We start from the raw sequence: 15,634 nt of genomic DNA, 5'->3' as shown, positions 1-15,634 counted from the left end.
ACAGACTATTGGGATCTGGAAGGGATCTCTGAGATCATGTAGTTCAACAATCTCATTTTACAGAAAAAGAAAATGAGGCCCAGAAAGAAGTGATTTGCCCAAGGTCACAGACCAAGCAACGTAGCTGGGAGTTGAACCCAGTTGTTTTGATACCAAATCCAAGGCTTATTCAACTACATCATGCTGTCACCATAATACTCTGTATGGACATTTATGGGAACTGTTTACTATTCACACATAATCACCACTCAAAACAACAATTATGTATATTAGTAAGTGTATGCCAGGCTAACCACACTGAAAATGTTATGTGATTACAACACAAAACCAAACGCTCAGTTTTCATGGAAGGCTGCTTGAATGGCATGGCTACTCACTCACAATTTAAAGCAATTAAGAGAGAATAATGATCCCTAGATTTGTCCCTGTCCATAGTCTAAGAGTATCACAGTCAACAGAAATTGCCTGTGAAAAACCCCAGATAATTGACTGTGTAATTTGTATTTGGTACACACTTATTTATGCTAATCTAAGCCACAAATATTTTGCTTAAATAAAAATTTCTCACCTTCGGGCTAAAACTAAACATTTGTCTTCTTACCAAAAGGTAGACATGTTGCCTCAAAGGCTACGTAAATGGTTTTTTTAATGTCTTAGTTTTATAAGATGAAATTAACTGCTGAATCAGCTAAAATGTAATAAATGTAATCTGGAGCCAAAGTTTAAAGTTCCTGCCCTATATTTAACTCAGTTACTAGGAAGAGGCTTTTTAAACCAAAACATTAATTGCTGCCCTCATTTCCATCTACCCCTACTTCCCCTAGCCGAGGAAAAGGATGAACTAAACAGAATGTCTGCTTAAACTAGGAAGGTTAAGTTTGGGTGTTCTTTATTTGCCTAATAGAAGATTTTATGTATTCCTATCCAGTATGGAGAGATTGGTAAACAGCAAATAACTGAATGGGACTGAATGAGGAAGCCAGACAACTTTCCAAATGTTCCTCAGTCAGATTTTCACAGCATATTTTATAAGCACTATATATTTCAGGAACAGCAGGCACTTAAAAATTCAAATCTAAGTCCAAAAATACTCTAAAGCTAAATAACTTTTGGATTATATATCATTATGAATTTTATACACTAAACTCCCTGACTAGCATAGCTTATCAAAGGCTAACTGTTTGAAAAGTATTTAAATCGAACATGAATTTTTGGGAAAAAACTTAAGAAACAGCAAAACTAAGGATATTCACAAGAGCTTAACCATACCATATTACTAATCAAGAGCCAACATTAGCCAGATCATATTTAAACCCACCTTTCCATTGTATGAAACAATCACCTCAAAATTACTTTAACTTCAAGTTTATTTTAAACCTCTGAATTTCAAATTAACTTTGTTTCACTCTGTAAAATGTGTTGTTTTCTTTGGAAGGTCTATGTTGGATTTAGTTTTCTCATAATTCAGTCTTAATAAGAATGATGCTTACTCATAATTAGTAATAGGGGACTATGACAACATGGTAAATAAATTATTTTTATACATAATGTAAACATGTACAGAGTAGAGAATTACTTTAATCACTAAAGGCAGTAACCGATTCAGTGCAAAGTGATTAAATAAATAATGCTGATCATGAAAATGTCAAAATACACTTTAAATTGTATATTACTTACCCCATATTGGTAAATCATCGATGTACATCTGGTACCAGTAGTGATTCTTGATAGCATATACAAAAGCATCTCTTTTTGCTTTGTCTAAGTCAATCTCACAGTAGTTGGTCTGCACGTCATCTGCTTAAGTTAAAATAGTCTAATTAGACCACAAACTTATTTGTGAGGTATACAATGAAAAACACACATGAAAAAAGTCATTTCCCCTATGCTTGTTATTTTCTGATTTAACAACTTTTCTGCAGTTTTATCTTCTGTAAAATAGGAGAGGAATAATGGTAAGATAAGACTAGAATGATCAATATACTGCCTACCAACTTTAATAAGGATGAATAGATCATCGGTTTATTCTTAAAAAGACTAATCTGAAGTTATTTAATAATTCTGAAAGAAGAATGTATTTTAAAATTATGGTTTTCAATTTTACCCATAAAATGATTTTTTATTAAAGTAATTTTTCTTTCAGCCACTAAATTATTTAACTGTGGCTGGTAAATTCATTCTCAAACTACCAACAAAGATGAAAGCACTATGTGTGTATATTTTAAAGAAATCTTCCTTAAGAAGCATATATTTTAATAAATGTCATGAATACAGAGAAGCACGGAAAAGACTTATGTGAACACAACATACAAAGTAGGTAAACCAGGGAACCCACACTGTTGTTGTTCAGTTGTTTCAGTCGTGTCCAACTCTTTGTGACCCCATTTGGGGTTTTCTTGGCAAAGATTTGGAAGGGTTTGCCATTTCCTTCTCCAGCTCATTTTACAAATGAGGAAACTGAAGCACAGAGGGTTAAGTGACTTGCCACAGAGCTAGTGTCCAAGGCCAGATTTGGACTCAGGGAGATGAGTCTTCCTGACTTAAGGACTGGCACTCTATCCACTATGCCATGTAGCTGCCTTGGGAAACAACATATATGACTATCATATAAACAGAAAGAATAACAAAACAATCAAAACTGAATACTGTGAAATTATAATGACCAGGCTAGGCCCCAAAGAAGATATGAGAAGATACCTTACCCCAGAGGAACCAAAGATGTGGAAGACCAAATATAATACCAGACTTTTTTTTTTATATTTTGGTTAGTTTTGTTAAATTTTTATAAGGGATAGCTCTCTAGAAGGAGGTAAGGAAGAATATAATGGAAAACATAGGTGATGTAAAAACAAATGACATCAATATACATTTTTTAAAAACAGGTTAGGAAAGTGTGAGGGAATAATAAAAATGTGCTTATGAAGATAAGACTGCAATAACATAAACTGTTTCAAATAATGGGCTCAGGAGACCAAATAATATGACAATGAGCAAATTTTTCTAGGCTTTTCTCCTCCACTGGCTCTTCCCAACTTAAAAACACATTAACATTACAATTCTTCTCTTCTAAGGTGCAGAAGACAGAGAAGTCAATATGATATGAACTTCCATTCTATCTTATAATAGTCTCTTTGATTATGAATGATAAACCTTTTTAATCTTATATAACCCTTCTCTCAACTTTATGATATGCCCTCTTACACAGATATTTTATGAAGAGCTCTTCACAAAATAGAGAACTTACAAACAGAACCTACTGTATATAAAAAAAATCAATGATAAGAGCCATAATTAACCACCCCTAGGGACTGGAATCCTTATTCCAAAAAAACCAAAACCAAAACCAAAACCAAAACCAAAACCTGCCGGGGCCCAATAAATGGTGAAAGGATACAAACAGTTCTCAAAAGAAGAATTGCAAACCATTATAACGACCGTATGAAAGAATGGTCCAAATCATTCATAATAAAAGAAATACAAATTAAACCAACTCTGAAGTTTTACATCTCACAAAAGGACAAAAGTTAGGAATATTCAACCCCCCTTGCAGGGGCTGGAGGAAGATAGCCACATTAGCGTACTCCTGGTAGAACTATGAATCAGTAAAACCATTTTGAAAAGGAATTTGGAATCACATAAATAAATTGACTAAAATATCCAAACTCTCTGACCAAGAGATTCCGCTATTTATACTCCATATACTTATGGGCTTACACCCCAAGAAGGCCACTTTAAGAAGAAAGTCCTAATATTCCTCATATACAACAAACTATTTATAGCAGCACTTTTTATGAAAGCAAAGAATTGGAAACAAAACAGATGCACGTCAATTGGAGAATGAGTAAACAAAGTTTGGCACTTGAATATAACAATATTATCGTGCTGAAAGAAATGAATATGATGAATACAGAGACACATGAAAAGATCTAAATAAACTGATTAAGAGTTAAGTAGAACTCAAGAAAAAACAACATACACAATGACTGTTGTTGTTATGTCGTTTTTTCAGTTGTGTACAACTCTTCGTGACCGCAATTTGGGGTTTTCTTGGCGAAGATACTGAAGTTATTTGCCATTTTCTTCTGCAGCTCATTTTACAGGTAAGAAAACTGAGGCAAATAAGGTTAAGTGACTCGCCTAGAGTCACACAGCTACTAAGTGTCTGAAGACAGATTTGACCTCAGGAAGATCTCAGTCTTCCTGATTCCAGGTCCGGCATTCTAGCCATTGTGCCAACTAGCTGACCCTTACACAAGGGCTTACGACAGTGTAAAAAGAAAAAACAAACCAAAAAAAACTATCAAAAGTAAATGTTGCAGAATTACATGGCTCAAAAAAAAAAAAGAAAGAAAGAAATATGAGGAGATACCCCCCTTCCTACTCTTCTGCAGAAGTGGGAAAGCCATAAGTAGGACACATAAATTTTTCAAATTTTTCTAAGGTAAAAATTATTTGAAGTTGTATTACCAGGAGGAAAGCAGACAATTTAATACAAGTGTCTATTGTGTACACACTACACAAAAAGCCTCTCTATATGTTTTTTAGTTATGTGTTAGTTTGGAAGATAGAGTATTTTCAGACTTTTTCAATAAACTGAATAGTTATGCTGCTTTTCTTCTTTTTGCCCTTAAAAAAAATATCATTTGTTATATATGGGATAGCTCTACATATGGAAGGAGGGACACTGGAGGAAATTATGGTGATATAAAAGCCAAAGATATCAATAAAAACTCATTTTTTAAAAAAACTGATAGTACATTTGTAAAGTTATATGGCAAAAATTGAGTTCAGGGGCAAATCTCACACCACACATATACTATAAAAACTTTAACTTCACTAAAGATTTTATTTTTTTAAATCAACACACAAACTAAAAGAAAAAAAGAAAATGATCTATTCACCTCAACTATGGAGAAAAAGAAAATTTTTCATCAACCAAAAAAATTAAAAGAAATTTTTAATGAGATTATACAGATTAAAAAAACTCAACAAAAAGTAGCATCTCTAAAATAAAAGGAAACAGATTAAAGAAGATGTCTGCAGCACAAGTATCACATAAAGATACAACATTCAAAATCTATGTGGAACTGATAACATATCTATCAGAATAAAATGCACAAGCTCCTAAAGGAGAAATGGGTCTTGAAATCTGTAATTCTGATCCTATGAAATAAACCATTTTTAAGTAAACTTGTTAATAAGTCATATAAAAAGTTGTCCAAAAATAGTTCTCAAAAAATAACAAACTATTGGCAAACCATATGAAAGACTGGTCCAAATCACTAATAATGAGAGAAATGCTAATCAAAATATCTGAGATTTTACCCACCAAATTAGCAAAGGTCACAAATGATTCAATCAGTCAGTGTTGGAAGAGCTGCAAAGACAGGCATACTAACACACTATTGGTGAAACTGTGAACTGGTCCAATTATTCTGGAAAGGAATCTGGAATTATGATCCCAAAAAAAGTCATCTTCTTCAACTCTCTCATTTTACAGAGGTTTAGAAAGGCCCATAGAAATAAGGTGACTCAGTTACCTCGGTAGTTAAGTGGCAGAACTGAGATTTCAATGCAAATCCAATTACTCCAAATCCAGCACTCTTTCCTTGCACTATATGATAAGGCAACACAATAATAATGGATAGAAGAGAATGCTGGATGTGAAGTCAAGAAGACATGGTTTCAGATTTCACTTCTGACCCATATTAACTAGGTGACCATGGGCAAGTCATTTCCCATCCTGGGCTTCCCAAAACTCACAAAGATACTAAGTTATAGGTAGCTTAGTATCTACATCAGTGAAAGGAGCCTATGGTGATGAAATCACAAGTTTTTATGTGATTTGAATATGGAAATTCTAAAGAATTTGTTGAAAAATGACCAAAGAATTAGGTACAATAGATGACTTTTCTTGAGGAACACAATCAATTCTCTCTCTCTCTTTCTCTCTCTCTCTCTCTCTCTCTCTCTCTCACTCACACACACACACACACACACACACACACACACACACACACACATTTCTCCAAGGTCACAAAGGCATTTAGTAGCAATATGAGAATGTGAACCCAAGTACTCTGACAATACAGTGCTTCCCCCTACCAAATCACACTGCCAATGCTTTTTTAAACTATATAACTGCAACTATTCTAGGCACTAGGGATAAAAAGACAAAAATGAAACAGTCCATGCTCTTAAGGAACTTAAATTCAATCAAATATATGGATATAATTCAGAAATAATTAAGCTTCTAGGTAAATAAAAAAATCAGACTTGGTATTCAATACACAAAAAAGGAGCTAAAAATGAAAAAATTGTCATCATGTCATAACTATTCTTTCCTCCAGCTCCTAAGCAAATATTCCATTCATTCAAAGTGCAAAATCTCTTTGTAGCTCACTTCTCAATCTTTTTCAATCTGGCTTCTGACCTCATCATTCAACTCATATAGCTCTCTCCAATATTACCAATGATCTTTAATCACTAAATCCTCAACTTTACTGACTCCTCTGCATCTGACACTGTTTAACCCTCCTTCCTGAGTTTTTCTGACACTATTCTCTCCAGGTCTTCTTCCTCTTGTCTGATTCATTATTATTACCTGCTAAATAAATCATCATCTACATCCCATCCCTTAACTGTGGGTAAGTCCAAAGCTCTTGCTGTCCTGGGTCCTTTCCTAGTAATCTCATTAGCTCCTACATATTTAAATATTATCTACCCCAAAGCAGACCAGAACCACCAGTAGCCAACCACCAAAGAGGGGAAGGACCTTCCCTTCCCCTGCCCTAGCCTAAAAAAAGGAATGAGGACAGATGAGCACCACCAGCAGTCAATCTTTCCCTTTTCCCGACAAAAGGCATATTATCCACTCTCCACCAATGCTGGACACCCTATCTTATTGCCATCGCTTCCAGAGGAATCCCGGATTTCCCCTGCTATTGTTCCCTATAGTCCTCATGGCCCCACTATCTTGCCTGCTACTTTGCTGCCAGGCCCTGAAAGCCACTGAGTCATTCCAATTGTTGTGAAAATGCACCCTCCTTTACGTGATGTTTCATCCAATGAGAATGTGACCAATTTGAACACTGGCACATCCTTGCTGTCCTATTTGTATCCCCAGTGCTCAGCACAGAGCAAGAACTTATCACACGCTTCCCCTCCCACTCCATCACCTCACAAAGCAACCCAAACCACTGCTGGGCAGCTCTAACTATTAACAGTTCTTCCTGACAGCAATCCTTAATTGGTCTCTTTACATTTTCCACTCACAGCTCCTGGCTCTGCCTTGTGGAAGCAAACAAAACAAGCCAAATCTTTCCACCATAGGATAGTCCTTTAAACACCTGAAGACAGTAAAGTATTCTCTTCTCCAAGCTAACCATCCATACCCAGTTCCCTCAATACAGTTTCCTATTAACTCAAAGAATATTTGCAGGTTGCTAGAAAAAAAATATCACTTAAACTCTATGAAAACATTTTTCTAAATTTCCTAAACAGATTACAAAAGTAGTCTAGCTACTAAGTTTTTTCAAAATGTTTCAATGGAAATCTTTATTAAATCACGTGCAGAATTTTCTAAGTAAATATTTATCTTACAGATTAAAGCATTTCTTAGTGCTCAATTTATAATTTACAAATTCTGAAATATTTACCTTTGAATTTTATATCTAGGCCACTAAACTCCAATTCAACTCCTTGAAGTGCTTCTCCCAGTGTTTCATGGTAATGGCTGATGCTTTTTTTCGATCCCACACAGAAAGGAAGTGAGAAGTATTTATATGTTTCTTGGCGATTGTGGTATGGTCCTACAGTATTCATCCATAAAACAACTTCTTCTTTATCTTGGTACTAAAAAGAAAACAGATTAGAATATAAAATTATGAACTTAATTTGTTAAAGTACAGCATTTTGGGGGGCAGAAACATCTAAGCTAAAATAAGGGACCAAATACATTCCAATCTTAATAAAACCCTATCTTCCATATGATCATACTGTAAACCACCTCAAAGATTTGTCAGAACTTTAGTTATAACAGCCCAAAGGATCTATTATTCCATTCAATAAACACTTACTAAGCACCTACTCTGTGTCGGGCACTGTCAGGTGCTGGGGATACAAATAAGAAAAAGGACAGTCCCTACCCTCAAGAAGTTTACAACCTCATGTTGTTTGTTGCTCAGTCATGTCAAACTCTTTGTGACCCTATGGACAATATCATACTAACACTATTCATGGGGTTTTCTTGGCAAAGATATTGGAGTGGTCTGCCACTTCCATCTCCAGTGGATTAAAACAAACAGAAGTCAAATGACTAGCCCAAGGTCACACAGCTAGTTAAGTGTCTGAGGCTAGATTTGAATTCAGGTCTTCCTGACTCCAAGTCCAGTGATCTATCCACTGAGCCACCTAGCTGTCCCTTTATAATCTAACAGGGGAAGACAAAACATAAAAAGAATGGGAGGAGGGGAGCCCGTGAGCATCATGTTGCAAAGAGAGCTGAAGATGGAAAGTCAACAAGCTGTCTCCTTAGGAAAGCTTTGGCAGAGGTTCCACCCTCCAGCCCGCCAATAAGGGAAAGGAGGCTGAGGCAAGTGGGAAGGAATTAAGTTAGCAGCATGATGATGAGATTTGGAGTGATTAGATTATCCTGGGAGGGCATCTCAGCAGAGCAGTTATATCTTCATGGAACTTTTCCCATTCTATCTAATATAGATATTTGTATATGTACGTATGTACGTACATACGTATGTACACACGCACACACACACACACAGGCTTGTCCTCATATACATGTGTGTATACTTTCCCTCCTACTAAAATGAATAGACCTCAGTGGTACAGTCTTAATTATCTTTGTATCCCCAAGAGTATTCGAAGTACAGAGCACATTTAATAAATGCCATCAACACTGAACTGGGGAAAAAGGAATATATAGTGTTACAGCAATAGTATTAACACCAAGAGCCTATTTTATTATCCACGTTTACACAGGACAGGGAAAAGAGAAACAAGATTGAAAGATAGTCCAAAAACCTAATTTTAGCTACTAGTATCCTTCACCAATAAACAAGATATTAACAAGGAAAACAAATTATGGAATGTCATCTTTAGTCTTCTACACACCTTCCAGTATGCATACTAGAATTCATACATCTAGCCAGCGCTAATCTTTCCCAGTACTGTCTTCCCCTGATATAAGCCTTAAAAGATTCAGTTCCAGTTCCAACACAGTATGACCAAAGGTAAACCACATAAACTCTAAAAACCTGAGTGTCCTCATTGCATCTGCAGTTTTTAATTCATAGGATTGTTGTGGTGAAAGTACTTTGTAAATAATGCTTTACATAAATTCAGTCATTATTCTTATTAGTCATATATTTCCCTCAACATCTCATTATAAGATCTATCATTCATCAATTTATCTATCTAGGTACTAGTTCTAATAGTCACTAACTACCCGGTTTGATGTAGGAAAAAACAATCCCTCTGAATCTTAGTTTCTTCATTATAAAATGAGAGGGTTGGACTAAGACACCAAGATTCCTTCTGGTTTTTAATTTCTATAATTTTTTAGCTACTTGGTTAATTCAAAAATTAACGTAAGTTAAGCATATAAAAATAAAGATACGTAACAAGTTAAACCAACTTAAATAGCACAAAAATTCAAAAGAGGCAGACATTAAAACTACATGCCTCTCTCCTATACTGAAAGTCTGTGGACTTCAATATTGATACAAGCACCACAGGAATAAAGTCAAAAAGTACCTTATTCAAATTGTGCCTGTTACTAACTCTATCTACTTGTCCATTATTTCTGGTTCAAGCTATTTTTTTCTATTCTAATGCTCATATCTTTCCAAGCATTCCTTCATCATTAGTTTTTACTTTGCCAGATGCTATACCTAATCCCAAACCTACTCTCTAGCTCTGAATACTTCCCAGGGATCTTTACTTGGCTCTTTATATTCACTGATATGCCATAATATAGTATCTTTACATACATGGTTATTAGCTCTGTACCTTTAACATCAATTTCTAATCAACTTTTATTCCCTGTAAAATACCTTCTGCCTAAAGCACAATCACAGCATACTGGGAAAGAATGTTTACAGCCACCTTCCACTCTAGGATATTGGTTACTTTAATAGTTTCTGTTATAGTAGCAAAAAAAATTTTTTTAAATAAAAGGAAATTTACAAAACCAAGTCCTTAAAATCACAAAGAACAAATAATGTAGGAGGTTGTGAAGTGCAAACATGATTAATAGTTCTCAATGGCAAAAAAACCCCCAAAAATCTATGTTAAAGTAAACAGAATCTTTTTTCAATAAACTGGTTGATTTCACAGTATGGCATAGTAGTATGGAGCCAAAGTCAAAACCAGGAAGAATGGGATGTGTTCAACTCCCTCCTCAGCTGTGTGACCCAGGGCAAGTCATTTAACCTTTCAGACTAAGACTCTAAGATGCAGAGAAGGTGCTGAATAGCATTAAAAGAAGAAATTTCCTTAAGAAGGAGCTCCATATATCATTGAAATCACAGGTCTAGTCTCTACCCCCTATTAGAAGGCATGGCTCTCTAAAAGGGGAAAGTGAGAAGAATTCAGCAGGAAATAAAGCTTCTGTAAAAATAAAAGGACAAACCAGGAGAACGTTGTACACTGTAACAGCCACATCGTGCAATGACTAACGTTGATAGACTTAACCCTTCTCAGCAATACGAGGATCTAAGGCATCATTTTGGAAAATGCTATCCACATCCAAAGAAAGAACCATGGAGTCTGAATGCAGATGAAGCATACTATTTGCTATTTTTTTTTCTTCTGTTGTGTTTTGTTTCCTCTTTCTGGTGGTTCCTCCTATTGGTTCTAATTCTTACTTACAATATCAATAATGTGAAAATATGTTTAACAGGAATGTATATGTATAACCTATATCAGATTGCGTGCCCGTCTTGGAGAGGGAGATGGAGAGGGAATGAGAAAAATTTAAAACTCAAAAGCTTATGGAAGTGATTGTTCATAAATCAAAATAAATTAATAAAAGATAAAAGGACAATAAAAATGTAGTTTAAAAGTAAAGTAGGTTGAATTGCAAATGCACTAAATTCATGAAATTCACAAAGCACACTGAAAGGAAGGGATAATCCACTAAAACTGACTTCTATCAGGATACCAGCCCCTAGCTTCAGATTAGCCCCAAATCTAGCTGTGAGACTGTGCGTCTTAATTTGCTCATCTGTAAACTGATTTAGATCAGATGATCTCTAAGGGTCCCTTCCAACTCTAATATTCTCTAATTTTGAGTGGAATAAATTTTAGTATATAATTCATGAACAAAAATGAAATTTAACAAGAAGAAAAATATGGATGTGGAGTCAAAGGACCTGGATACAAACTCAGGCTGTACGCTACTTATTCTTCGACTTTAAGTAAGTCATCACCTCTCTGGGACTCAGTTTCCTTATCAATGAGGTAGGATGACTTCTAAGGTCCCTTCTAGCTCTAAATACTATTCCTAACAAAACTTTCCCGCTTCTAAAAATATTGCCTCAATTTTTTTCCATCTAAACACAATTAATTTTATAACAGTATCAAATATAAAGTAACATTTTACATATATGTTAGAGGAAATAATCATATGTTTGCAGCTATTGCCACCAGCTTCTCTTCTGACTTAAGCAATGTATGAGACAATGCTCAACTCCACTTCCCTTTGTACTGTCTTCCTGAGAGAGCTGTTCCACAATTACCATCACGTTGATGCCTCCTTAATCTCTTTCTCCAATCCTGGTATGTCATATAAGTTTTCAGGCCTTTACATCCAGTTTGTTACTAGACATTTCCACTCAATCTGTCACAAGAAAAAACTTACCATTTACCTAGTCAAACATCTTTCCTTCCAATTATCCTATTTTTTTCTATGACACAACAATTCTTCCATTCACCCAGGCTTAACACTTGCAGTCATCTTCAACTAACATCTTTCTTTCATTCTATATATAGTTCATATTTGTATAGACCTTTAAAGTTTACTCAAAAAAAGTAACATCCTCACAATAATCTGAGATAGAAAGTATAAGTATTATTATACTACAGACAAGGAAACCAATGCTCAGAGAGCATCTGCTCAGAACCACAAATTCACGGAAGTTCAGTACCAGGATTTGAACCCAAGTTTCCCGACTCCAAATGCAAGACTCTGTCTACTATATTATACTCAATGAGTAAATTCTGCCGATTCTTTTTTCTTGTATCTTATGATAAGATCACAAATTTAAAGCTACAAGGAAACTTGGAGACCACCAAGTCCAACTCCCTCATTTTAAAGATGACAAACAAAAAGTAGGTTAGTTCTAACTTCCCCAAGGCTGCACTAACCCTCCATTCTATCCCTACCACTCTAATCCAATACTTACATATTTAATATAACTGGAAGTGTGTCAACAACAAATATTTAGGTCAAACCATGTTATATGGGGCATTAAAAGTCACTAGGAATACAAAACAGTACTAGACACAGTCCTTCAGTTTAAAATCCAGTTGGGGAAACAGTTCAGAGGGTATTAGAACTAGAAAAGACTCTAGAGATTATCTAGCCCAGTTACCAGTCATTTTGCAGAAGAAACCAAGGCCCAGACAAGTGAAGTGACTTTCTCAAAGTTACACAACTAGTTAGTGGCAAAGCAGTGTTCTCCTGACTGTAAATTTAGTGTGAAGTCCACAAAAGATGCTTCTTCTTACTAAAAAATAAATTTTTAAGGAGTGATCCAAGCAAAAAGTGTTATCCAAATTTAGTTAAGTATAAGATGGATGCATAGTACCCTTTACATTTATGACAAAGTCAATCCTAATGATTATATACATATATACACATGGTATGTACACATTATATTCTGAGGAAAAGGTATCAAAGTTGCAAAAGGCTTGGTCTTCTGTATCTTTTAAGAGTTTACTTTCCTCACTCCATAAAGTAACTAATGATGAAAGTAAAACCGTAGGTGTTTTAATTGATTCAAAAGACTCAAGGAAAAAAAATCCTCAGGTCTTTGAGACATGGTCCCTGTCATTTATATTCTCACCCCCCTCAGCATTTACTAGTGTCTTGCACATAGTAGGGACTCAATAACAATACCTGTTAAATTGTATTTCCTATCTTGTCTTTAAACCTTGTAGATTTTTATAAGCATGAAAACTGATTGTCTTTTCAATGAAATCTAGGTATATGATTAAAGAGAGAATACTATTTTTAAAATTTTATGAAGACAAAACTCCTGTGCAGAAATCCAAATTAACCCAAATCCAATTTAGCTGCATTAGATTTTTAGGAAAACAAGCAAATCACAAGAATTTGAGCTATTTAGTAAAAACACACACAACTTCAAAGATACATTTTAGCATCAGTACTAATACAGATATCTCCCATAATGTCTACAAGATTACACAGAATTCATGTTGAGATTATGAATCAGAGTCAGCGAAGGAATCTGAAAGAAACATTCAATACAAGGCAAGAAAAAAAACTAAAGAATTTTAGAAAGATTTTCAACAAGGGTTAAAAAAAATCCAATTAAGCAGAGTACTCCATTCTCTGAAAATGTAAGTTATTTAAGGAAACATAAAAACTTTTTAAACAAGAAGTAGCATCAACACTATTTTTATAACACTAAGATGTTTTAATTTCTAACATGGTAAATTACAATAAATATAACCCATGTAAACCAAAGCTTTCTTCAGGGTCCTTAATAATTTTTAATAGTGTAAAGGGGTCCTGAGACCTCTTCCAAGTTCAAGTCCCACCTGTGACATGCCAGTTGTATGTTCCTGGGCAATTCACTAGAGTTCTTTATGCTCCAAGTAACTCTCTGAAGAGTTTAAGATGAAAAATGCTGTTGCTTCATTACTATTAGAAGGAGTTTCTACACTGGGAGTACCATGCAACAATAAAATCACTGGTCTGAACCTAGTAATTAATAATAACTAATGTTTATACAGCACTTTAAGGTTTATAAAGTGCTTTATATGTTAAGTAATTTGATTCTTTTTATCAAATTTTCTAATTTTTCATAGCTTGCAATAAATTGCAGATCTTCAAAGAAACAAAATTTAATGGAAAGAACATCTAGGGGTCTTAACAACCTGGACTTATGGATAAATTCCTCGATATTAATTAGTTGATTTACCAGAGGTAAATCACTTCAACCCTTTGGGCCTCAACATCCTCATCTGTGAATTAAGATAATAGCACCTACCTCAAAGTGTTGTAAAGATCAAATAAAATAATGCATTTGAAATGCTCTGCAACCCTTAAAGCACTATATTAATGTTGGTCACAATTTAAACCACTACTTCACAGTTACTCCATATTCTCCTATATAGATATATCTGTACTGTGATGACTATTTTTTAATGCTTATCTCTGTGTTGCTGGTTCCTGTTTAGGTTTCCCATTCATTATGACCCAGAGATAATTTGCTATTGTACCTGTATATATTTCTATAGTTTTTTTTCTTTCCAAGTGTTATCCAGCATTGGCCTCCAATGATTCATTCTGTTGGCTTCTGACCTCTTTTCTAACTAAGCTGATTTTAAACTAATCAGATTTTCCCAAGTGTCTGACCCATGTGCACCTGACCCTCTCCCTCCAAAAGAACTGTCATTCATAGAAGTTAATATCAAATGTCTATTTAATTCCCTAAACAGGTATGTTCCTTAGGGGCAACAATTGTCTCTTCTCATACGTTTTTGTGCCTCCTTCCCAACCTGCATTTAGTAGGAACTCAATATTTGTTGAATGAATTATGACTACTATTGTCTATTTTATCTATTTAGGTTACCTAAAACACCAAGTATACAACAAGTGTTAAACATCTGTGGATTAGGATGAAAAAAAATCTTATGAAATATTTAAATGTAAAGATTCAGTAGAAACCAAAAGAAACCTGAAAAAAAATATCAATTTGTCACTATAAAAGAATCACAGAATTTTAGAGCCAAAAGGGACTTTTATGAATCATCTAGTCCAGGAGTCTTTAACCTCTTTTGGGTATGGACTCCTCTTGGACAATCAGGTAGACCCTTCTCAGAATAATGGTTTTAAATAATTAGAGGAAAAGCTAAATTTTAGTTAGAGGTTAGTGAAAATTTTTTTCCCATTCAAGTTCACAGACCCACTGAAATCTATCCACAAATCTCACGGATAATCCTCATGGGTTAAGAACCTCTGATCTAGGCTAACTTCTTTATTTTATAATTAGGGGCTAAGTGAGCGTCCTTATGGGGAAAAAGAATAAGAAAAGAGAAACAAGGTTAAATTTTAATCCTTGGAAGTCCTATCAATAAGGACTTTGATGGTTAATTTCTCTTCTTACTAAAGTTTTTTGCAACATGCATCCAAGGTCAAAGATACTAGTCACAGTAATATACTGATCAAACTGTGTGTGTCTATATAAACTTGATATATAGAATTATAAAGATTTAAAAACGTATAAAAACAGGCATTAATTTGTCTTACATAATCTGGAACTTGGAACTGAAGTCATTTAGATCTAACTCCCAGTCAGCCATAATAACCACATAAAATCTTAAGTCCAGGAAGTGATTGTGAGAAGAAATAACAGTCAAGGCTTAT

At 34.7% G+C, this 15,634-nt stretch overlaps 1 protein-coding gene across 2 annotated transcripts in view; it reads right to left on the bottom strand.

Moving 5' to 3' along the window:
- The window catches only part of TM9SF3 (transmembrane 9 superfamily member 3), a 79,492-nt gene that overhangs the window by 52,631 nt on the left and 11,227 nt on the right, over positions 1 to 15,634 (bottom strand). The window contains exons 2-3 of one of the 2 annotated variants that reach the window (XM_020996769.2): positions 7,659 to 7,854; positions 1,678 to 1,797 (exon numbers count right to left, since the gene is read on the bottom strand). In XM_020996769.2, coding sequence (XP_020852428.1) covers positions 1,678 to 1,797; positions 7,659 to 7,854 — 316 coding nt within the window. Of the gene's footprint in view, positions 1 to 1,677; positions 1,801 to 7,658; positions 7,855 to 15,634 lie in introns of both variants that reach the window. The other variant, XM_020996770.2, reaches the window with a different exon arrangement.

Source organism: Phascolarctos cinereus, unplaced genomic scaffold (genome assembly GCF_003287225.1).
Source record: "Phascolarctos cinereus isolate Bilbo 61053 unplaced genomic scaffold, phaCin_HiC Scaffold_3;HRSCAF=262, whole genome shotgun sequence".
Taxonomy (NCBI): domain Eukaryota; kingdom Metazoa; phylum Chordata; class Mammalia; order Diprotodontia; family Phascolarctidae; genus Phascolarctos; species Phascolarctos cinereus.
The sequence above is the reverse complement of the archived record's forward strand: the minus strand, read 5'-3'. Positions and strand labels throughout refer to the sequence as shown.